General features: G+C 40.4%; 1 protein-coding gene across 2 annotated transcripts; it reads right to left on the reverse strand.

Annotated features, from left to right (window-relative positions):
- Window positions 1–1214: 1214 nt before the first annotated feature.
- On the reverse strand, window positions 1215–26187 carry arhgdig (Rho GDP dissociation inhibitor (GDI) gamma). 2 transcript variants are annotated; one of them, XM_079366120.1, is made up of 6 exons: window positions 26088–26187; window positions 11158–11331; window positions 10884–10967; window positions 5777–5853; window positions 3749–3812; window positions 1215–3500 (listed from the first exon to the last, which is right to left on the reverse strand). In XM_079366120.1, the coding sequence occupies exons 1-6, from the start codon at window positions 26095–26097 to the stop codon at window positions 3301–3303; spliced, it is 609 nt and encodes a 202-aa protein (XP_079222246.1). In that variant the 5' UTR covers window positions 26098–26187; the 3' UTR covers window positions 1215–3300. The 2 variants fall into 2 exon arrangements, with proteins under 2 accessions (XP_079222246.1, XP_079222245.1); XM_079366119.1 differs by lacking the exon at window positions 26088–26187 and adding an exon at window positions 22278–23010.
- Between the last annotated feature and the right edge of the window lie 71 nt (window positions 26188–26258).

The following is a 26258-nucleotide window of genomic DNA, read 5'->3' on the forward strand; positions in this document are numbered from 1 at the left end:
ACCGTGGCCATGACGGGGTCTGAAAGGGAGGGCTGGCTCACGGAAGAATAGGACAGATGGGATGATAATAGATGGAGACTGAATGGTCACATATGTTGACCTTGAATAGACGGTGTGGATTAGTCTATCTTTAAATACGCTCTCAACTATCCCGAAGCACATTGATTGATTAGCTACACTAATATATTACGTGGAACAGTTGGATCAACTGCAAGCCTGACACTATATCTTCATACATAATGACATTTTCTACTGACAGCTGCTGAGGTAAAACTGACTGAATGACAAAGGACAAACCATGTGGGTTAAAATGGTTGAAAAATTAGGATCGTCATCTTTCAACCGGAAGGTCGAGGGTTCGATCCCCAGCTTCCGCAGCAACATGTCTGATGTGTAGTTCCCTCTGATATCATGTAACACTTGAAATTCCATTGCATTCTTGCCAATGGCTGACTGTACAGTGTTGTCCAATAAAACATTGTGTAAATATTTAAAACCAACTAAGACATGGGATTTACATTTGTCCTTCTATTTCTTTTACACTTCATACGTAATGATCGCAACAGACATCAATATTTGATTTCATTTGCTTTCTAGCCAAGAGCGAGCGCGGTGATTGTACGAAGGACATGAGGCTAATGGGCTAGCATCAGTCACTAGGTTAGGCTGAGATTAAAAACTGGTGTGAAAAGGTTCTTCCAGAGTGGAGCCTTCAGTTTGTGTTGTGTTTCTTGTTTCTACCTAAAAGGTTAAATAAAACAACTTTCCTGTTAACTGTTGTTAGTTGATATTCTGCGACAGATTCCCACATAATCATTTTTGCTGTTCAATTTTGTTCTTCGGCTACCCAGGACTGTTGTTTTTGGCTCTTTTGTGCATTTTTGGTCAATAAATTCACCACCTTATTTTTACAACGATTTTTGCCTCCTGAGAAATTCTTCTGCAAGAAATTATTTTTACTCACCAGCAGTGCAGAACAGCCACACATAAATCCCATTTTTTCATGTAGACTTAGAACTGGTAATGCTGCTCCACAAGTAATTTGGACACAAAGCAGTAATATAAGATAAATGTCGTCTGGCTGTAGAAACAAACTGAGTGATAACAACCCTGCCATCTTGCTAAAGCAACACAAGGAATAAGAACATTTGACCAAATGTGGAACAACAGTTTCTTGTCAGTGCAGGCGATATATTGCAATCATACTATTTCACTGATAGTTTGAATTGCCTTTATTAAAAGATACAGGATATTAGATTGGACACAAATATTTGAAGATTGTTACAGGCCGGGGTTTTAAGATACAGACAAATATTCCCAGGACTCTGGTCCTTTAAAAACATCCCTGTAATCTCTGTATCTTAAGTATATGGCAACAATTGACATCTGGATATTGCGTTAGTATCTTCTGCTTTTTTTATTTTATTTTTTTAAATCACATAGAATTTTACAATAAAGTCATAAAAAATGAAGAAAGAATCTTGCTTAACCATGCAACACCCAACAAGCCTACATTTACAGTTACTCTTAGATCACAACGATTTCAAATGTTTTTCACTGTTCAGTATGCTCAGCAACAATAACAATATCATATCCAAAGACTTAACACTGTAATGATTTTTTCTTATTTTTTAAAGGGTATTTAGTTGAACCCCGTTATACTTCTAAGACAGTACTCCATGTTTTTAGCTACTATCGTTATGTTTCGATAATGTTCAAAGCAGAATTGTATTCACATTTTGTGTCTTTGATATACGAGAGAGGTTTAGAAAGGGCTTACTTTGTAAATGTTTACTGAGTATCAAATCCTAAAGGACATACATGCATCTCTTTCTACAATATGCACAGTTCAGTTACAGTCTTTCATCGGTCTGCCTTTTCAGAAAAAGAAGCCTCACAAAGACTTGAGAAAACTTAAACATTAAAACCTGGATGAATCAGAATTTAAAGATAATTGTTTTTATTGGTACTATATCATTTTATTTACGGTTCAAAAAGAGAACATTTTGGGTAATTTAATTAAAAACATTTTTTTCTTGCTGCAGTTGATGATGCATTTTTTTCTGCAAAAACAAATTGTGATTTGTCGAAGGAAAAAAAAAAACTCAGAAAAAAGCCATTTAAAAAAGTAAAAAAATATCAAAGTATAAAATATCAAAGAAAAAAATGACTTTTTTTAAACGAACATTATTGAACCCTTGTCCTCGATCAGTCACAAGTTCAGTCATAAGGGAGGATGGATAAAAAAAAGAATACTAAGGCCCAAACTTTGGCTCTTAATATGACTCGCACGTTTCATTTCTGACTCCAGAAAATTGGGAAATATTCGTAACAGGTGAATAAAAGAAGAAATCAAATCGATCTAACCCTAAACGTGTGTGCTTCTCTCTTCTTCATTTTCTAAACCGGGAGTTTTTAAAGTCTGTCATTATTCTAATATAATTTATTACATTTAAGAACTAAATTTCCCACAATGCATTTGAAGGTGAAACCAGGATAACTAACATTGTAGTTGATTTGGAGAGTTTATTGATGGGCTGCAATATGAGCTCAGCTTTTGTGTTAATTTAGGCAAATTGGCTCCTTGAATAATTAGTCGAATTAACGATGAGCAGTTTTCTTGTTTATTCAGGTTTATGTTCATAGTGTAGAAAATTTTAAAACGGGAAGTTTCTCTTACAGGTTTTCCACTTAAATGGCAGCTTTTTGGAGTTGCATTTCTTTTTGAAATCATAAAACAAAATCTGAGCATCAAATTGAACTCTGTTTTAACATTCTTCGTCTCTTCTCTTTGGAAAAGTCAGTTATGTGAGTTCAAACCTTGTCTAAATAACGAATGAACTTCCTATGTGTTTAAACTGGATTCCTTTCATCAACTGTTTCTCTCGACGCGTCACAGCTTCATGACGACTGGATACATAAAAAAGATGGGAGAAAATGAACGTTATAAAGGGGATCTTACGATTCCAAAAGCCTCATTGTGTGTTATACAAATGAAGAAAAAAAAAACAGAAGGCAGAGAGACAAGGGCTGTTTTCTCTGAAGTCATCTAATGGCTTTCAGAAGACATGTACTAAACAAGACAAGGGAGAGAAGAGCGAGTAGAGAAGAATGAGGAGAGAGATGAGCAGAGAGAGAGGTAGAGCTTTAGGCTCTAAGGGTGGAGTTGGGGAACTGGGGAAGGAGAAGGAGAAGGAGAAGGAGAAGGAGAAGGAGAAGGAGAAGGAGAAGGAGAAGGAGAAGGAGGAGAAGGGAGAACGAAAGGGAAAGATGGCATCATCACTCTCAATTTCTCTGCCTTCATTGATCCCAGTCCTTCTTGATGTCTAAGTTCCAATCCCATGCCAAGTAGACAATCTTGTCGTCATCGATGAAGCGGGACTTGACCTGATAGTGACCTCGGGACATCAAGCCTGTGGGGGCTTCGTCAAGCGAGCCCACAAACTCATGCTCCTTCTCCTTAGGGCCGTAGCTTCCCACCATGTGCGACACCTTTTCCACTGCAGGAAGATACAAGTTCAAAAACAAAGCTGATTTTTTTTTTTTTGACTTTTTAAAAATCTTTGGCAGTTCTGGAGAAGAAAGCTGTATAGTGTGAAAACTTATGTGATGTGATTTAAGGCAACATCACTTGAGCAGAAAACCACAATTTTCACTGACTCCAATGGTTGCGTGAAGCTAAGGTCACTTTATGATCAGCACCATTACCAGTGTTTTGCTCAATAAGACGTTTGGCAAATGACCTTACCGGTAATTCCTTTTCTGCTGGTAACATGATGGTACTTCAAGCCAGAAACGATCTCTCTGTTCACCTGCAGACACACACAGTAACAGTGCATGTCAGAGACAACAATCGATTCAACTACACTCCCAATCTAATTCTATTTTTTTTAACAATAACAAAGGGTTATTTATTTATTGTCTCATCTTTATCAAACTCTCATTATCATCTATATGCTGACATAGCAGCTCTACATTGTGAAGCTGATTCTGTACGTTTTGTAGCATCTCGTAGAAGAATTTGCAGCGGTCCTTTGTATTTTGAAAAGTATACTAAATGACCTGAGACTAGTGATAAATGCAAACATAACCACATTGATTCTATTCTCCAGAGCTACCGAAATGATATCAAGATAGTGAGCTCATGACTGAGAGAGTCTCAGAATATAAATATCTGACCATGTGGATCGATGAAAAACTGACAACCAGCTGTTGTATTAATCATCTTAAAGGAAGGCTGCGGAAAAAAAAAAAAAACTAAATTATTTTCCTCATGTTTTGTAGGAAGAGGGCTGGGGAGAACGTTTTTATTAAAGCATTGCTTTCTTTTAATACATCTTTTTCCGCATTTAATTGATTCTGTAATGACTCGATGTCATTGTAAATAAGACTGGAGCCTGGAGTATAAATAAAGGTTTAACAAATGAATGAAAATATAAAATATTCTATAGAGCTGCGATGAATAGGATGGTTACTTTGAGTTTATATACTTAAACTTGCAGTGAAGCGGTTTGCCCTGAAGGTGTCCTCGTACCACACTGTCTGTTTAATCACTCTGAGCACATCTCCCTTACAGTATATCTGCAGTATTAATAATGCCAAAACATACCCTCTTTATACCCCTTTATTTTATGTTTATAAACACATATAAAGATCTTGGATATATTTTATTAGATGAAATGGTTGATCTAGTTTTCAGACAGTTCCTGAGTGTTTTGAAGCACTTTCACTTTATCTACGAAATAAGAACATAAGAAATCAGAACCACATCAGAACTACTACTGAACTGGTGACTCATTTATAATAATAACAAAAGGAAACTTAATCTAAATTCAAAAACTGCATAGTTTGCATCCATGGGTGGTTTTTTTTGCTTTGTGCACTTGTCCTCATTGTTTAATAAACATCCTCTCATGTCCACTTAGGATGTGGACTGGCACATCTCCAGCTACCAGACCAATTTCCGGACTTGGTGCGGGCCAAGAACCAGCAACCCTCCGTTCCCAACCTAAGACCCTACAGACTGAGCAACTGCTGCCCTGAATAACGATACGTCGATATGAAACAAGGACACAATATACAATATTTTATACAATGTTTTCGAATCGAATGCTGCACATTCTGAAGCGGTCCTCACTGAATGTATTTGAACGTGTTTGCTGGGGTACCATCAGGGACCCATAATAAGCCCACATTGGGCCCAGCTGGGCTGCTCAGATAGGGCCCATTCACCAGGCCTTATCTGACCCACATGGGCCCCCGCATGGGTGTGTTGACAGGGTATACTGCCCACCTACTGCCCATGTGGGGCCCAACAACAAAGCCCACCCTAAGCCCATGCCCACCCAAAGCCCAACCAGCCCAAGTGAGGCCCATATGGATCCCAACTGTACGTGTTTGCTGGGGTACCATCAGGGACCCATAATAAGCCCACATGGGGCCACCATGGAACCCCCGTACAAAATGAACCGGGACCAAACTGGGCTGCCCAGATGGGGCCCATTCACCAGCCATATCTGACCCACATGGGCGTGTTGACAGGGTCCAGCTTTAATATTTCCCGGCACTATAAACAGAACAGCACCGAAAAGACGTATCAAATGATATATAATGGTCTTGTTTGAAAGTACAGCCTCTCCTTCTCTATCTCTTTAATATTTAATGTGAATACCTGATTATCTGGTTTGATGTATGCACATTAACAGCTATCCATTCTTGTTGCAATGTTCAGTAAATCTCTCCATGACTAACAGTCCACTGGGTCCATCCATCTTACCTTGAAGTCTATCTTTAGTCTGTATGTCACTCCTTCCTTTAAGATAAAGGTCTTCTCCTTCAGTGCGTTCAGGTCTCCTGCACAAACAACAACAATAAACATCACTCATGGTCAACATGACATCACCTGCTACAAAATGACTCACTGTGTGATCACACTGCTGTTGTTTTTTTTTAAAACACATACATCATGTTCAACATCGTGCTTACAGGTGCGATTACTTCTGCATTCACCGTAGATTCTGTATAAATAAAAAACAAACAAATCTTATGTGTCAAATAAAATTGTCTTTGTCATGCAGTGGAGTTGATTGAGTTCATGCTGGAAGGGGAGGGAGGCATCCAAAGCCATTGTAAAAGCCCATCACAATCAGAAAAGTATCCACTGCCTAATCAGCTTATATCTCAATTTAAACCGGACCATCAGTCCTGAGTGCTTCTTAATAGACGGAAAGGAGGAAGGAAGAGAGGAGATGAAGGAGAAATAGAGGAGCAGGGTGAATACAAACGGACAGCAGGGATGTGTTGCAGGAGAGAGAAAGAAGATAGTCGAAAAGAGAAGTTCAACAGCGCATAAACTCAAGTGCATTTCTCCCTAAAAAGGCGGCAGAGAAACATTACAGATTTGATTCCCACGGGTGTCATATGTGGTAAAAATATATGCGTGCATGCATAGGCAGCCTCCAGGAAACTGCATCTTCCACTTGCTGAGAAACATTTCTGCGTTTGATGACTGTCAGAGGTGTGGGAGTAATTCACCACAACATGAAACACTTTAAACGTCCCATTACATAAAATCAAAGTGGAAGTCATTTAGCTAATAAAACCACTCCTCGAGGCTGAACATTTTTCACTGCTTTGTCTCTTTGTGAAGTCTCGTTTCATTTAGTCTGTGTCTCTCGAAGAACTGTTGCATAAAGCTCTCCTCTCCTTTGGATTCTTCTCCTCGCCCGTCTCTCGTCTCAGGGGACGAAGAGGAAAGAGAAAAAAGGAGAGATGCTGGCCTCCCCTGGGAGCGTCTGACTTGGAAAATAGGTCAGTGTGGAGTGCTGTCTACCTGATCCTCTAACACTCTAACACTCTAACACACAAACACACCACGGCAAGCCCTTTTAACATTTTAGTGGGAATAAATGTAGACATCAGTCCTTACTTTTTGACATGTTAGAAGCCGACATATCCACAATGTAATTTCAACTAGTAAAGATTCTGGTTAAAGATATCTACAATTAAATGTTCACTCATGGAAATGGTCATTGTAGATATCTGCAACTTAATTATAACTAGTCAGCTTGTGCTATTGACTATTCAAATTGAATTACAGAAATCTGTTATTCAATTTTCACATGTTGTAATTCAAAGTCGACATATCCGTAATGACATTCTAACATGTCGCAATTCTAATTGACGATATCTACAACTCAATTCTCCGTAGCAAAAATGTTAATTCTTGATATCAACATTTGTTCGAGTCAACCTGATGGGAACTGTGTCGAATATAAATCAATCTGCGGGTAGGAAGGAGGAACTCAACCTGAAAAGATTTCAACATGACACGTGATTGTGATCTTTCCTTTTCAGGGGCTGATTGTATGATCACATCAAGTCAAAGTCTCTGTAACGCCAGGGCTGAGGTCATAAAGAAGGTCTGATCTGCCTCCAACAAACAACATCACAACTATTAATCAAAGACATAATAATGTTGGATTGAAAATAGCATGATGTATTTTTGGGAGACAAAGGTTATTATTTTTCGGTAGAGGAGATGATCCTCTTCTTCCTCTACTTCTTTTTCTTCAGGGGGATATTTAATATATTATGCTTTCACAGCAGGGATTTCAACAAAGGTTCAGTATGCAGTTACTTAAAGATTTCTCTCCTATCGTTTTCACTCCCAATAAAACTCTTAAAATAACCACAAACAGTATTGATGACATAACAACACTGTGAAATAGAAATGTCGGCGTAAAGCTTGGTGGCTTATACAGTAAGAGTGGGTGGGACTGTGGCAGCATGCGTGTTCAGCGGTAGTAACCCTGAACACTGGAAACATGAAAGTTTAACAAACCCTGTGCTTACATTTAGGGCACCAGAGCGCTGAAACGTCAGACTCAAGGATATGTCTTTGTGCAGAGCCATTTGGCAGCACGCCACAGAGTGAAAAAAAACAAAAAACTACAGTATATCATAGAGCAGAGGGGGGCTTTACAAAGAATGCTTATTCAGCATTTTTACCGACATTCAATCGAAAAGAAACACCATATGGCTAAAGAATAAGATAAATAATGGATCCTGTTTGGTTCAGACTCAAGGAACTGGATGTTTCATGAACCTAAAATCATGTCCCAGTGATGTACTTATTGTATGCATGATATGTCTGTAAATGTTTCACTGGAAAAGCAAACGTTCTTTGCTCCACCTGCCCTGTTGCTGTCTGTCTTGGCAGATAATCTGAGGTGGGATGCCCTAAAGACGGTTCACACCTCCTGAAGGCACGAGGGAGCGGTTAAAAGGTGAGAAGCTAAGATTGAGACATCCACCAAAACAAACAAACTCAAACAAGGTGATGAGCTCTGAGAAAAAGCCTTTGGATAAAATGTACACAATTAGCTCTTGTACAGTACAGCTTATCTGACCTGGTGTTTTGCCACCCTTTCTTCTCCGTCTCTATCGTACACACACCCACATGCAGAGCAGTAAATGCCCATTAGCAGCGAGAGCTCCTACTGCAATGGTAACAGCCTACAGTGTATAATGAGCTCTCTAATGCATTCAGCCTTGGATGGAAAGTCCATTTCACGTCCAGCCTGGTGCCGGCTCGGCTATCCCACTGCAACACGATACACCAGCATGATGGATTATCACACTGCTACTCAATACTACTCAACAGATGAATGATTAAACACGACTTTCTCTCACACAACATTAAGCAATTTCTCTTTTCCTCTTTAGCACCGCAGCACAAATGCACAAACACATCAGCATGGATCAAAAAATACATTTTTACAGCTTGACAGGGAAATTTAAGGAAGCCTGTTTTTTTTTCTCCTTTTTTCTGTTTGATCAGCGTTGCTAAACTAGACAGCCTATGCAGTGATCTAGATTCAGTGATTTATCGCATTACAATACTGCAGAATCAGCACAATTAAAAGAAAACCAAATTTTGTCTTCAGCTTGAACATTTCTGCAAAATTTTAAGGAGAATGAGTCGTGTTTAATTTGGGGTTAAGCTTCTTGCTCATGGACACATCGGAGATGTGACCGCGGGAGCTGGGGATCGAAACCCCGAGCTTCCTGTTGAGAGACAACCAACTCAACCTTACAACCGCCCCATTTTATTGCATAGGCTTGCTTGATATTGCACATCCGGCAGTATGTGATCAACTCGACAGGGGTGAAATGAGTTCTCAGAAAAAAGCTCAATGTTTGAATGTTTGACACCCATTGCTTTCTGAGGCATTTCAACGATAGTGGTGACAATTATGGAAATGCTATCTCAGCTTTCAATCAGTCTAGTGACACAGACTGAGGAAACAGTTACACTATACATATCTGCCAGTCAACTCAGCCACATCCCTAATTTTAAACATTTATGTATACAACAGATGAAGCATAAAAAGTCACCTCCCCCAGTTTTTAACAATAAATGAACATATTTCTGTTCTAAGAACGGTTATCTAACATGATATCTAAATAGGGATTCCTTATCTTTTGCAGCTATTCTCAAGCTGACACACAACAGGAAATGTTTTCTTGGTTTGCTGCTTGGGTATGAGGTCATATTTGAGCTTTATGGCCTCTGCTGTCATTTCAAACTTGAAGAATAGCAAAAGTCCCAAAACAGTTGTTTTGTTGCTACCTCTCATTGCAGTGATGCTGTAGAAGTAATAAGAAATAGAGCTCTTTATTTATTTTCCTCACACATTTTTCTAATTTGAAGCAGCCAATGTCATTTATTCAGACTTGACTAAACTCCTCTGTGGCAACTGGAAACAACGATTCCCTGCGATGGTGCGTAAACCATTCATGCTTATGAAAGATGAAATGTTACTTTACTCCATTCTTCATTTTGTAATGGTTTTCCTGCCAGACATTTGTAGCGCGAACATCCAAGTAGAGATTATTCAATTGATCTTCCATCCGCCTCTCTCCTTCTCCCTCATCTGTGATTGAGAGCAGATCTGAAGGCCTTAGATCTATCTGGAGTGAAAGAACAGCAGGCTCTTACCTTTTTATGCAATTCAGCACAGCATCCCTTACACGCATACTTTCTATCTCTGCGTGTTTGAATCAGAGTGAAAGTCAGTATCTCCTAGCAACCACATGACCTTTGATTTTAGGAGTGTATGATTTGGTCCTGTGTTTTCTGAATGTGTGTGTGTGTTTTATTGTGCGTGCAGGGGAATCCGCAGACAAAGAAAAGTCCCTCCTTAACACAAACATACACACACTCCCATAACATTGACAGCTCTACACACCAAGTATGGACAACCTGTTTCTTGTCAACTTGAAAAAAATAATTCCAGAGAGAAATGTGTGCATATTGACATTTTGTTTTGACTTGCATCTACTGTATTTATGTTGACCTGCCCATGAGGGGTCCAAAGGCAATGGGTCTTTACTGTACCCCTTCTTTGACCCCATCAAAAACTAATAACATACACTGATCAACCCCATGAAAAACCCACTAACACAAACTGTTTAACCTATTTATCAAACCACGCTGACACACACTCGTCTATGGTAGGTGAAACTGCATCCACACACCACAGACTTCTTGCAAACACGCACGCACAAACTAACACACACACATCATGACTTTGCAGCCATCTGATTATCATGCACATTACAGTACATACACAGGCTTAAAAAGGACTCAAAGCAGCCTCTCTCCCCTGCATGTCGCCTTCCCAGGGGGGAAATGTCGATACTGCCCACTAAGCAAACATTTAGCCGTCTCTCCTCTCCAGCATGGACACACCCACTGCAGTCTCTCTGCACATAAAATGCAGCACAATGTGGACGGACGCCTTGCTCTGGGGGAAACCTGAGATTTGAAGTCAGATCCATAATGTTTAGGTGTTCAAATGAACACGCAGGTTGTGTACCTGTCAGGTCCATGGTGATTGGTCCAGGGGCCGTGTCACACAGCAGGGAAAGTCTGGTCACCTGGACATTAGGTACAGAGAGGTCTGGAGATAAAAGACAGTTTAATAGTTAGTGTACCAGAATTCTTGATTTCAATATTCACTCATGCAGATATATCACTTGTTGGAAATATTCCTTATTTGCTGTTTTATGTACTGATATCAGATTTAGCTAAGTAGTTAGCTTAGATATTTGTGGTTGAAGGTAGCTGTCCAGAACAATAAACAAACCCACCTGTCGGAATAGGTAACTTCCCCAGCAGGGTCTGCTTGTACTTGACCAGACTCTGGTCTTCTTTGTCCAGTCCCTGGATCTCCTCCAAAGACTTCTGGGCAGGGGGATTGTAGTTCAAATTTCTCTCGTCCTCTTCATCCTCAATCGGTAAATCCTTCTTGTTAGCCATCACACCTTCCAGAAAGAAACATTGAAAGATAATAAAAGTGTTACAGTATGTGTGACATACCCACATACCAAACACACAGCACATTTTGCATTAACTCTTTACTACCTGTTTGAAGGTCGAACATAAATTTAGCTCCCTTTCAAAATGTATCCATCACTTTTTGAAAACCGTTACTAAGCATCAACATTCAGCATTATCAGAGATTAAAAATGTGCCAACAAAACTGACCATTTTAATCTTTTAGAAGGGTTGGTGTTATAGCCACACAGTTTATTAAATGCTAGCAGCAGTTTTAGCCGGTCAAACCTTTTTTTTTTAAGTGTTAATCTTTCCACACATGATATCTGATATTAGAACCTGACCCAGTGAAGAAAACAGGAACAGGAAAGAAATGAACTTCTTACTGGCAATAAAAAAAACCCAAACATGATTGACTTTATCAATTTAAGTAAAACTGTTTTAAAAAAACTCATTACCTACAACGCTGTATCAAAAAAGTCAGATAAAAGCAGATAGCTGATCTACAGTAAATATTTTAGTAATGTTTCAGTGCTCCCAAAACTCAACCAACAGAGGCAAGATAGCGTTGACTCTGAATATGACTCTATACAGAGCAGCTCCAGCCATCCGGGGTTTGATTTCATCTGGGATTTTGATTCAATATCAAATTTCATTACGGCCTCTCCACCCCATCAGAGTGGATATTAGCAGACTGAAATATCTAGAATAACTGGACTAGTCTGACAGGTCAAAAGAGAGTGAACAACCAATAACTTCAGGTTATGTACACGGTCAAACATTCAGCATGTTTCAGTCTCAAGATTCCTACTTGTTTTGTTCTGAGACTTTGTGTTTTTGCTTCAGCACACACTTTCTTAGTTTCAGCATTTGGTATGTGTTTTAATGGCTTCTATATGTTTTGATGTATTTTATAGTTTCTATTTCTGCTTCCAGTTCTCTGTGCAGCACTTTAGAAAATGTTTTAATAGTGCTATATAAATGAAGTGCATTTGATTGGATAAAAGGTGCTGATAATAGTCCTTTTTTACACTCAAATCTGCGGTCATGAAAAAAAAACTTACAAGCAGCATATTTGAACCACATCAAGGCTAAGGAAAGCAAAGTCCACGGTTTTCTGGTAACAACTTACAAGGACAGCACCCACACATGCAGAGCAGAGATCATTTTGTACAATAAATGTGACATGGCTGCCGACAAGGATTCACGTTGCATACCTCTAGAATGCAATTATCTGGAGAAGAGAACCCGCAGACACAAACAACGCTGGACGTCTATTTACTGTGCTGTAATAGCTTCCTGTAATGGCCTCTGGTTCTGTTTTAACTGTTCATAATGAGACGGCTCAGTGTACATCAGCTCGGAGCTCTGCTGGAAGATAATTGGATGAGAAAGACGGTACACACAAGTGCATATGAGGGGAAATCAAAGGTGTTAAACGGGGACACCGTGCCCGAGCAAAGGTGCCCAACAAACACACACAGTTATCTGGTTTCTCTCACACTCTCCTGTGTTTGAAGGAGCAACATCACCCAATCAGGGCCAAACACGACCGAGTTTGTCAGTCACCATGGCAACTCTTTCAACTCTCTGTGCGGTGACATCACTTTTGCTGCAAATCTATTTTATGTGACAGAAAAATACGCAGTAAAGCATTCACTTTCACCTGCCACAAGAGAGATCCATGAATGCACACTGCACTTACACACATACACAACAGCACACAAAGACACATAAATCAAACAGGAAGGTTTTCTCTAAGGGTTTAAACCCTCTGGTGCTAGTTTTCTTTATAACCAATATTAAGCTAAAATGCCTCCCTAGATAGATTGTGTTTGCTACAGTCAAGTTTTCTCATTTTTCATGTATGGTAGTCTATGACCTCTTGATGTATTGTAAATTGATATAGCTTGCAGCCTTTAAGATGATGGTTTTCACAAGTGGGCTTACAGAAGATTATGGCACGGGCCTTGTGGATTCATAATCTGAAATTAAATAAGTGAAAATGGAAAAACATGGAACATTTTGCAGCCACATGGAAATGTGACGGGTGGGCGTGTGCTTGAAAAAGCTTCATGCTTTGCTCAAATACGTCAGCAGAACCTGATGTCAGATTCTGGCCGAGTCTTGAGAACAACTTTTAATTGACGGGCATTTTTTGGTGATTCAAAACATTACTGAAGTGCATCAACACACAGTTGTGTTTTACATAAAGAACTTTCATTCTTTGGGTTGACAGTTTTATGATCCTCATCATATTTTTCCAAAAGTCTTTTGCTTTCAACCAACAAATATTTTGATCCAGTTTGAAAGGATCACAGTTTACGTCTTGACATTCCTGTATTCGATTTACTATATTTACATTTAAGTTTCATTAAATCTATGTCATATTGGGATGAAATGTTATATAAGAAGGATACATACATTAACTTTAATGTTGGGCAACAATCATAGTCAGGAATAACACACAGCCTTTATGTAGTCTGTGATTGATTCATCGACGACTGCAGAGGTTAGGGTAATGACCAATGTTGTCTATTTTCTGGCTGCTCCTGTTCAGGTTTGCTGGAGGAAAAAAAAAAAATCTCCACACACACACACACACACACATCTGGATCTATATGTTATGGATGTTATATGTCTTCATAAATGATTTACTCTGCTGTAATTACGTATCAAACTCATGCACACTCTGAATGGTTAATGTGTTTCTGAGCTGCAATTATCCATCTTTATTTGTATAGTGTCAAATCGTACAACATGCATTAAAGGATTTGCTATCTAAGCCTCCTGACATCAAACACCACAAAGAAGTAACTTGGTTTCGAAGCTGCTTATTAGCTGATCTGTGTATTCTTACTGTTGACTATCATATGTATAAAGAAGCAGTTTGTAACTCACCACGCTGAGACAAAAAAATGAATTATTCCCAGATGAGAGGGCTTTTTCTTCGTCAGCGTCAATCACACAACTCCTCGCTGTTTACTTCAGCAAGCAGGTGAGCAGGTTAGAGATGCCACACAGCTCACACTGCACGCTTAATACATTTCCTCTTTGACCTCCTGACTGCTGACCTGTTACTCAAACTCTATCACTTAACATTTATCTTCAGGGTTTGCTCTGCAGGGATTGGAACTATAATGCTTGAATGTGTTTCTCTTAAAGCTGTAGCGTGTTGAAGTAGGAAATGAAACAGGGAAGAAAAATGTGTCCTGCGTTTGAACATCAGTTGCATTGTGATCTCTATTTGCAGATTTGTATTAATGTTAAATGTTACATTTCTACACAGGTTCCAGACTTTGCTTTGTGTGGTGTTCGGGTTCACGATTGTTGTATGTTTTTTTGTTTTTGTTTCAAGACTTTGGTGTCGGAAGTCTGCAAAGAGAGCAAAACCAGGGAAGGGAGCGAGTCTGAAAACAATTTATGAATCTCAAGGATTTTAACTTGAGCAAAGAGCAAAGCATCTGTGCAACACTGAGACTCGACAGACACACGTGATCAGACGTTTCATTCAATCAAGACATAACAGCACTTTTTTTACACATATCTGAAGGGGAAATTTTCATTTTGCTAATGATTATGACACATGGTTTCTTCTGATGTTATTAATTGGACTGTAAGCGCTGCAGGTTGATAAAAACAGGGCTTGGCTGGAAGTCACGTAAGGCTAAGCGGCTGTCATCAAAAATGAACCAGATGTTGACAACGTTTCCCAGAAGCGTATTTCACACACATTGTGTAAATAAAATGTGTTTTTGTAGGGCCGAATAAAAGGAGATAAAAATGTTACATTTGGATGATAAACTGTGGAAGATTTTCGGTGTATTTCAGTGCTTGCCAAAACATGAGACAGCAGCTTAATTAAATCTGAACATGCAGGGATAAAACCTTCCATATTGTGTGAATCTGGTGTAAAAAAAATCTACTAACACTGTTCGTAGTTATCCAGCAGCGTGTGTGTGCATGTGTAAGCATGTGTGTTTGTGTGTGCATGTGTGTTTGTGGTCCCTTCAACTGTTTCAGCCCCCATCTGTGATGTGACATTAACTAGTGGATTTTCTTTGATGCCCATCAAACTGCCTCATTACCCCAGATACTTCTGGAATAATCTTCTGCGTCATTACACATGTGCCTTCTGTAAAATATGTGCTACAAATGTATGTAAGTGATGCTGCAGAAAAGCCTGAAAAAGGCATATTAAAGGGAATAATGACCATTGTGACTTTTTTATACACAAAAGAAGTGAGAGAGTAAAAAAGACCTAAGCCACTTGTTACCTTTGAAAATAAATGAATACTGGGTTTGTGTTCATTATTTAACAAAACTAGAACTGAAATGCAACTCTTGTATCCTGAAATGGACTCACCTTTGTTTCTTAAGTCACTGTTTAGGCTGTTTAGATACAAGGACCTGTTGTCTAGTGAACGCAACATCATTTCTTCTTATGTCTGAGTAAAAAGTAGAAAACTGTTGCCAAATCAAATTTGCAACAAAAAATAAATAAATAACTTGAGCAAGTGAAACGACCACAATAATCCACCACGGTGTTCATCTACATAACAGCTAAACTAACATCTTTGGGGAAAATCAACAATGCAATCTGTTTGGCAGGGGGAAACATGGCTTCAGGGTAAAAAGTACTGGAAGAGCACTGCTGACATGGGACCTCAAAAACACACACCAAATATTTGTTCTTCTGCTGACTGCCTGATGCCATGAGACTTCAACAAACGTGCTTTTCTTTTTTTTTACTCCACTCTTTTACAAAGTCCAAGCTTTAGAGCTGCCAAGTCTCACACATTGGCCCTGAGAGTCAATCCACCAAGTGGACAATAAAGTTTACATCATTTTGTCTCTTCACACGGTCACAAGCCAATGCTTCTCCTTTTTCATAGTGTGAGAATCATAAATATCCACTTTTTATCTGGGTAGCTTCTTAATCATCCAGGTCCTGGTAAATTCAAAGCCTTAACCAAAGGCAACTGGACTAGTCCCTCCAACATACTTCCTAATTTGCTGCTTGCCCTACTTGAGGTGCTATTCTGCCTCTGATTGGCTTACCACGATTAACCCCAACCAATCATCAGTCCTCACGTCTAAATCTAACCAGATTGGCTGGCATGGAGGCAAGTGAGATCATTAGAAAATATTGATGGTAAAGACCAAATAATGACACTACAATAGTCTACTGCTAGTGGTAACTTCAGATACTTTAATCTGGCTTCAAACAGCTTTCACCAGTGATCGACGGTCCTTTCCAAAAAAAATCTTATTTCAAGCTCTTTTGGAAACTTGGCAGCAATGCTTTACTGCTACAAGTTTAGATAAAAGATAATTAAATTCAAACCACATTATTCTTTGAATCATTAAGAATGGTCTACTGAAGGCTGCGATAAAAACAGAGATTAATTTGTATTTGGAGTGAAAATGATTTAAAAACCTGTGCTGAGTAAGCTTAGAATAACAACATACATTTCCAATCTGGGGGAGGAAAGCCTGAGGATGAGAAGACTGATATAACTCCCATGGCTGTCTGATGCTTATGAGCGCTAGTTAGCTTAGCTTAGCACAAAGACCGACATGCAACAGCTAGCTGGGCTCAGTACAAAAGCTTCACTTCACACTGTGCTGCTCACACTCTGTTTGGACACTCAAATAGGAAGCAATTGAATCAAGCTGATTTTGTTGCTGACCCTCACTTGAGGCCAGCTATCTCTTTATTACACCACTATAATTGGTTATGATGAAAGTTGTTCAAAGTGGGAAAGTCCTGTTCCCTTCATGCTAAAGCTAAAGCGCAACGCTAAGCTACAAGCTGCTGACTGATATTAGAGTATTAATAATCTTCTCATACTTTCGACCCAAAAGCAAATAGACATTTGTAGAATATGGCTTCAATTAGAAGGGCATTTGATTGTTTAGCCATTTATTGAGAATATAACCTTTATATATATTATCATAAAGAAAAGGATATGTTTAACTTTATCTGCACTTTAAGAAATTAATTCTGAACAGCTTTCCTTCAGCTTAAGCAACCTTCCTCTATTTTCATAATTGCTTTCTGTCTGCCTTGTCTTCTCTTAACCCAGATAGCTGTTCACTGTGTCAGGAAAACACTTCTTTCTCACTACACAATCGTGTGTGTGTGTGTGTGTGTGTGTGTGTGAGTGAGTGTGTGTGTGTGTGTGAGCGTGTGTGTGTGTGTGAGCGTTGATTTGCTGTTTTTTATCGTCCTGTGAGGCCTGCTGTCACCGCTCTGATCTAATACTATAACTAGACCTCTGGGACGCTGTGACACACACGTATCCAAAAAGACACACACACACACACACACACACACACACACACACACACACACACACACACACACTGAGGGAGGATAAAATGAATCTTCCAGGGTTCTGCAAAACCAATAAAAGCTTTTACATTGCAGAAAAAAGGCAGTAAAGGAAGAATAATCAGCATAACAGCATTACAGCAGCAGGGTTTGCTTCAGTCTCCAGGCTGCTGTCAGTGTGGGGCCTTTTCCACCGTAACACTGAGAATCGATCTGTCACCTGAAGACATCCGTGTAAGGCTGCTGACAAACCATCAACACAGGAGGCGCTCATAAAACTTTATCAAACCAGCAAAACGATACAACCCTATATCTTTCTGACGACATGCTGAGATGACAAATAAGAGCCAGCTGTGTCTCATGTCTCAGATGCTGCTGATTCTGTGGACTGTATTACTGGCAATGTATCTTTAACTTGTATTGTTGCAGTCGTTTAAAGTGTTGCTGTGTTACGCAGAGGTTCAACCTTGAATGTACGGTATGTGCGTTCAAATGAGATATCCTCTTTAGAAGAAACATCGAATGAAAATAAATCACAAACCACAACAAAAGCTGAGGAATGTGCTCATGATGGATTTTGTTGGGTCTTTGTAACACAGCAGTGAGTAAGGTCTTTTACTTCGAGTCTCAAGGGTAAAGCTTCTGTGTTTCCTTCAAATACGAAAAAAAAAAAATAGAAGAAGGTGATTTAAGAACATACGCTGCTGGACATGAGATCAATCATAGCCTGTACAAAAGGTGAACATATCTCACCTATTGGTTTCTGAAGAGGTGTCACTAAGCCTCACAATGAAGGTAGCCATATCAGAAGTGCTGACTCAAACCCTCCTTGTCTAGAAACAAGCCAAGAAGATGGGTCTGAGGTGAGCCTTTAGTGACGCGCACAAATCAGTCAACTCAGCAACGCCCCAAATTATGTAAATAACTCTTCACCTCAGTCAATAAAAACATTTGCATTGCTCAACCCTGTACAGTTTTTATCCAATAAAGAGTGAACAACAGAGAGCAAAAACATATTTAAAACAGACAGTAAACATGTATATTTCTGATGTGAAAATGTGCATTTATTATAGGACCCCCATCAGGATTCCTCGGCTTTTGCAGCCAGCCTCCAGTGGACACTGGAGGAACTGCACTCACACTCTGGCGGCTGCTGCTCGATTAACATGGAACTTTTGGATTTTTCTTTGCTCACAAGCTAGCAGATATTTAACGCTGTATTTCCAGTAAGTTTCCATTACCCTAACCAAGGTCGGTGCTGTTTTTTTTTTAAAACACATAAAGTCAACTCGCTTTGCTTTTCTAGAAAGACGAGAGTGGAATAAAAGTGAAGCGAGTGACATGTTTATCCCTTGATGGAAACGAAGCAATGTGAATATACATCAACCCCTATAATTAACCTCCTCCCATGTAATGATTCTTACACACACGCAGTAATACGTCCACAGCGGCCCCCTTCAGCCTGGTTCAGACAGCTGCTTGTCTAATTGACTGATTTGATTGGTCTCGTATGTGTCTGCTCACCCAGACAATCTCATTTATCACGGCGAGCACAGAAGAGAAAAGGAGGAGGGATGAAGTCAGGTACAGTAAAGTAATGTGCCTGTGTGTACACGAGCAGTGAGAGTGAGCAGGTAGAGAGGATGGAGGAGGAAGGAAAGCATTTGAGACTAAAGGATGGAGGCTGTGTTATTTAATCTGACAGTGGGAGAGGGAAATAAGAAGGGAGATACCGGAGACAAAAGGAGAGACCTTGTGGGGAAAAGATGGAGGTAAGAATAAAGAATAAAAATTAAAAAAACAGAGAGGAAAAGGGAAGGAACAATGTGTGAGTTAGAAAAATGAAGAAAGAGAAAAAAAAGGAGAAAATGAATTCAATGAGCCTGTTTGAACGCCACAGGATCATGCTCGTGTTGTTGGTTGACAGCTGATGAAGAGGGTTGCCACAAGGGCCTCACCCACTCTCTGTCTATGCCACAGCACACACACACACACACACACACACACAGAACTACACACACACTCCCTTCTTTCCTGGAAACAGCTGCTGACACAAGACGTTGATCTCATCGGCTAATATTGCCTTTTGTGTTCTTTCATGTTAACCCTTCTTCTTCTCCCTTTCCTTCTCCACTATCCACAGCCACCTACTCATCCTCCTTTTACCACTTGTCCTCCTCTTCTTTTCACTTTCTTTTGCCCCTGACAGTCTTCTTTTCTTCTGGGTTAGTCAGCCCCCCCCCCCCCCTCTCGCTTCATCATTTCGCTGTTCACTTACTGCCATTTATCTTCCACTCCGTCTCCTCCCACGTTCCTTTCAAAATCTCGTCCTCCTCATTTTTCAAAATTCAATCTCAGCCAAGTGTTTTTGACAAGACTCCATGTGTCATTTCCATAAATACCTATACAGATACAGCAAAAACATCCCTGCATTATATTTCCTGTTTTCGTTTTTTTCCCAGGATCTCAATTTATTTATCCCCTCATCTTGGGTTAATAACCAGGTATACCCTGTATTAGTAGTAGCTCTATCCAGACTGATATTTCAAGCAGTGATATTTCGCCCCCTTGATGTTTTGACCCCCCTCTGTAGCGTCTTCGAGGGTAGTAACTGAGGCGTTACAGAGGAACCGGTATCAGCGGAGCCAGCACGTGCGTGTCTGTCTGCCTGTGTGTTTATGTGGAAAGCAGACTTTATGTGGAGCCCACGCTGTGCTGTGCTCTCTCTATGCCGAAACACAACGCCAATTCACCGACTGGGACACCAATGTTACGCAGCTGGATGCTCACAGACGTCATGACGTTACGTTGAGTTGTGGTCCTATTACAAAAAGCAGTGTGAAAATGTCTTAGGGTGAATTCTTGTATTCAAGTATTAATCATCTGGTGATCTAACAAAACACAACAGGCTGGTCGCGGCGATAGACCAGGCGACGTGCCACACTTTTGAGGAAAGTTACGCAGATTAGTTAGAATATTTCTTTTCTACTTCGCAGGTCTAGATATATGCAATAAATAAGTCTAGATCTCGAGGATAACTCGTTATCACCGGAAAACAGAGGAAATACAACTTATGGATTTTTGTTGTTGTTGTGGTTTCTTTACTGGCATTAAAAAACACATGAAAAGCAAAGACAGCTTTTCTTGTTATTACATTCATACAGCTCATGAATGATTAAATGCTTGTGTGGTGTTTCTTGGAAACGTTAAAGATTTCTTTCTTCCTTGGTATGACTTTACCAAAGAACGACAAAAGCAGCTGCGGCAGGAGTGGTTTAGGACATTCACTGACGGTTGCCTTTCTTCATCTGAACATCAAATAGAGTCTTTTTCTTTTGGTAACACTGCATCTGAAGTGTCCTCTTCTGTATTTATTGATATTTAGCATTTATTTCAAAGGAGAGTAACAGTTTACTTTCACCTCAGCTGAGAACAGAGAAAACAGCAAAACACTTTCACCTTCTCTCTGCAGTGGATCTACAACTTTCAGGTAATTGTCATTATTCCCAGAAATGACCTGATATTCTGTTTGTAATTCTAAATTGGTGATGACCCTGATGGGAGGCGGTGCTGAAAAAGACATTCATTATTCAGCAGCCAAAATGGAAAGTTGTGGCTTTCAGTGATCCATTCACAAAACTATTAGAAATTTAAAAAGTACCTGGGATGGTTTATTCATAACTGCCTGAAATCATAAATCAATTTCGTTTCCATTACTTCCTTTTTTTTTCTTCTCTTCTGTTTTTTTTGTCCTTCTCTGAGAAAAAACTTCACACACTTCTCCTTTCTTGGTTTTCTGTCTCTCTATCTTTGGCTAATCTCATTATCTTACAAACACACCTTTTTAAACACACACCTGTATGAGGGGAAACCCCAGGTCTCTTCCACCATCTGTGACTGCTAAGCAATGCTGCAGTATGCTAAGTTAACATGTGCACACACACACACACACACACACACACACACACACACACACACACACACACACACACACACACACACACACACACGTACACACGCAATCACACAAAGAGATAAATTACAGACTGCTGCAAACAAAAAAATGAAAAAAAAAGTAACTAAGAGCAGACAATAGTAACATCATCTCAAGCCATTTGGCATACGCTGTGTCATATCTCACACACACACACACACACACACACACACACACACTCACCTACTCCCTTCTCTGCTGACATTTCCCATGGACACACAACTCTTTGCATATATGAGCAGAAACATCCTCACAAAAGCTGGCATACACAGCAAACACACAAAACATGCACACGGGGTGTGTGTGATCAATAGCTATTGATCTGCTACCTTCAGCTTGTCTTGGCAGCGCCCCATGTTGGACATTAAAATGTCCACACCCGCCAGGATAGAGACATACTGCACGCGCACACACACAATCACAGATCTGAGCACAAACACACAGATGATGTGATGTCAGAATATGAGTGTTTTTAAACCACAATCATGCTACAGGATATTATGAATTGGATCTGTGAAGTTAATATAAATCACAGGAGCATTTACAACACACACACACACACACACACACACACACACACACGTCCATGAACACCCCCTCACCTCTGTAGCACATAGTAAGCCACAGCAGCTCCAGCACCTGACCCCCGAACTCACACACGTCCAATCCCAGCATGGTGCCTCTCTGCGGGGCTGCGCTCAGTGCGACGGCTGGCAGGAGAAGAACCAGAGAACCGGGTGTGGGTGTGTGGGGGGGGGGGGTGGGGGAAGACCTCCACAGGTAGCAACAAAGTAACAGAGCCGGAAAAAATCCACACAAAAAAAAGTCTTGGATTAGAAATAGAAAGGGAGACTCAGACAAGCGTGTCCTCCTTTCAAAAAAAGGATTTCAAAATGTAGTTTCTGGGGTTGAAGGGGAAGAGGAAAAAAACGTGGTGGCGTAAGAGAGAAAAATAGGGAGGGTATCCTTTAGTGTAGGTGTGGGTGTGATGGGGATGTGTGAGTGAGAAACAGAGAGAGAGAGAGAGAGGAGGAAGACAGGGAGGGAGGGAGGGAGGGAGGGAGGGTGAGGAAGCAGCAGCAGACACTGTTAACAGCCTCTTTTCTTCTTCTATTTCCACAAAGAAGCCAAAATGCTAACTGTCAGCAGAAGATGCTAAAAGCTAACACTGACCGTCAGACGCTGGTTCAGCAGGCTGAAGCCGCATGTGTGTGTGTGCTTGTGTGTGTGTGTGTGTGTGTGTGTGTGTGTGTGTCAGACGCTGGCTATCGATTCACCGCGGACCCCTCCCCTCCTACATCCCTCCCCTCCCTCCCCTCCTCCTCGTGTCATCATCCCAGAGACTGCAATGAGCTCATCCTTTACCCCCCCTTCTCTCTCTCTCTTCTCCCTCCCTCATTTACTCCTCCCCCCCACCACCTCCTCCCCCCCCCTTTTCTACACCTCATTCCTTCTCACGCTACCACTCCTCAACTCTTTCATGCTTTTCTTGTCCTCGTCATTTTTCAACACTTTTTCCTGAATTCTTGCGTGGTGTCCACTCTCTCTCTCCACCTATACATCACTGTGTCACGCCATCTCCTTCTCTCTCTCTCTCTCTCTCTCGCCCTCTGTCTCTATTTATCTCCCTCCCCTCCCCATCCCTTCCTCCTCTTCTTCTTCTTTATCTCCCTCAGTCTTTTCGCGACCACACCCTGTCAGGAGTCTGCTTCAATCTTTTCTTCTTTTTTTTTTCGCTCAATCATCTCCTCCATCATCTTGAAATGCAAAGGGGGATACTTCTCCCTTGACAATCAGACACACTCCCCCTCATACATGTCTGCATGCACACACCTTGTTAATAAGTCGCTCAGCGGTTGTGCGCTTGTCATATAGCATGTTATGTGAGGCAACTTCTGTTTTCTGTCTCTTACCCTCTTAAATGTCACTGTGATGTATTTCACACACATTTACAAACATTTAGTTTCATTACACCAACAGGATGTTGACATGCAGTTGGTGGACTCTGTGTTATTTTATTTTGAAACACTTTATGAACCCAAATTTCCCTCAGGGATTATTACTCGAATCACACACACACACACATGCACAAAGGACCTGTGGACAGGACTTAGTGAAGTGGTGCTGCAACACACTGCTAAGCAGGGAGCACACCAGAGCAGTTTGGGGTTCAGTGCCTTGCACAAGGGCACATCGTGTAAGATCCCCTCTCCAGCCACCAGAACAATTTTTTTTTTTTTTGTATTTTTAGTCCGCACCGGGACTTGCACCCAACTCAGGTTCCTTTACAGACTGAGCTACTGCTGTTATTCATTTGGATGTCTACAGAGTAGGTGTGAATGCAGCCCAAGTTTAAAGGTGCACTCACACCTGAGCCGTTTGGTTGATTTGAAGCAAATGATTGTCTGACGGTTTGTTTGGTTTGGGGTGGCATGAAAGCTCAAACGAACTCTGGTGCAAACCAAAGAACCAAACTGTGGTCCCACTTTAAAAAAATGGGGGTCTTGGTCAGTTTCCAAGAGTTCAGTCTGAGAAGGTGAGAACGCATTCTGGACCAAACAAAGGGCGTGACCCTAAATTCAATGTGATAGACATATCGGGAAAGTAACATATCTTTTGGTTCTCTGATTAAAATAACACAGCGCCTAAGTGCATCTCTCAATCTGTAAAGCCTCACTTTGAAATGGTTAACAAATATTAAACTATCCATTTTCTTGGACTTGCCCCACATATCAACCCTGACAGTGTCTACAGAGGGTCTTTTTCCCAGTCTATCCTGAAGCAAGCTGTGCCATAAACCCATTATATCATACTGCTTTATGGAAATATAAATCAGCGGCAGCAGTGGTCCCTGGTGGAATGAGTGGCGTCTATAAAATGTGTGCTTGAACAAGGTAGACGCGAATGGTGTCATAAAGAGTGTCTGAGCGTGAGAGCCCCCCCCCCCCCCCCCCCCCCCCCCCCCAGGGTTCAGCCATGCAAAGCCACATATTTCAATTCAAACTGGATAAACCTGATAAAACACTCAGCAGGAAACAGCCAAGTTCCTGCTGTGCTGAGTTTTATTTTCATAACATGGAGTCAGCAGCAGACCTGAGTCAGTGCATTTGATCTCTACTTAAGCAGGTGCACAGCTAACTCAGAGTAGCTCTCTTAAATATGAGTTAGCATTGCCTACTCTGGCTGCATATTTAACCCTGATTGGCTGAAGGTTCTAAAGGTTAAAGGTGAAGGGAAACTTAATGTACATCACTCTAGCTGGCCACTGCTGCCATCAGTTAACAAGACGATTGTTAAAATATTGATTTGTGGGCATTAACATGGCTATTATCTTATCATTTCGTATAACTGTCAGATTTTTTTCAATACAATCTTGCTAGCATCCATTTACCTTTCTGACTCGCATTTCATGACTCTCGAGTAATCATCAACATTTTTAATGCATTATTTAGGACAGTCTATGTCTATTTGTCCAGACATTGCAGTCTGGCTAAAACACTTTTGCTGAAACACAATTGCATTTTTCAACGCTGACATTTGCTTGTTAAAGGATATTTAGCATTCTGATGAAGGCATTGTGCTGACATGCTGAGTCATCTGACACATTTAAGTGGGTTTAGAACAGATCAGAACAGACTAAATTTAGCTGCTCTAGTTGCATTCTTACTGGTTCATCGTTAAATCTTTACGCAGTTTAAAGAGACCAGAGCAAAGGTTAACGTGTTCCTGCTATTATAGGTCAACATATCCTTAGTAAAAATGTGAACAAGTGAGTGTAAAAGATAAAAAAAAAATGTGTAGCCGCTGATTGAAAACAGTTTAAACTTCATGTAACTTACAAGTTAAATTTAATTAGAACAAAGAGTGGAAAAAGGGAAACAACTTCTGTTCTGCTCTTTTCAAAGTCACACAACCTGCCCTCAAAATCCACTAAAGTTTCCTATATTACACTACTTACACTACAAATGCACATCACCAATTTACAGTTCTGCTAGCTTCAAACACAGCTAGCTTCAAACACAGCTAGCTTTCACCCCATTTTCTACAGTCTTCATGCTCGTCCAAACTGCTATTTACAAAAGTGCCAACAAACCAAACTCAAGTTTCAGTATTTTCACTGATATTAAAACATCATAGTAATAAGTCAGCTTACTGCCTGGTGGACATGCTAAGCTATTAGCAATGAACAGAGCCAGTTGCTGTTGTATGGAGCTGTTCTATGCTAGCCAAAAGCTAATTGGCTGTATCAATACAAAGATGTGATGGAGGTGTAAAGTAATCTAGGTTTATATCATGAAAAAACGGTTTAAATGCAAACACGAAGTCTTGCACACAGTGCTCACTGTGTGTGTGTGTGTGTGTGTGTGTGTGTGTGTGTGTGTGTGAGAGAGAGAGAGAGGATGCAATTATACCTCTATCCATTAGGAAACATTGGGTGGCTACATCACTTCCCTCTCAGACCAGGTGTGTAAATCAGGAGACACCTGTGCCAAATACTGGAAACTGTACTCCCAAGTTGCCTATGAGCAAAAAAAAAGTTTCATTATTATGCTTGATTGATTTTGTATGTGTACCGTATTACT

This window comes from Symphodus melops (assembly GCF_947650265.1).
Source record: "Symphodus melops genome assembly, chromosome: 17".
NCBI lineage: Eukaryota > Metazoa > Chordata > Actinopteri > Labriformes > Labridae > Symphodus > Symphodus melops.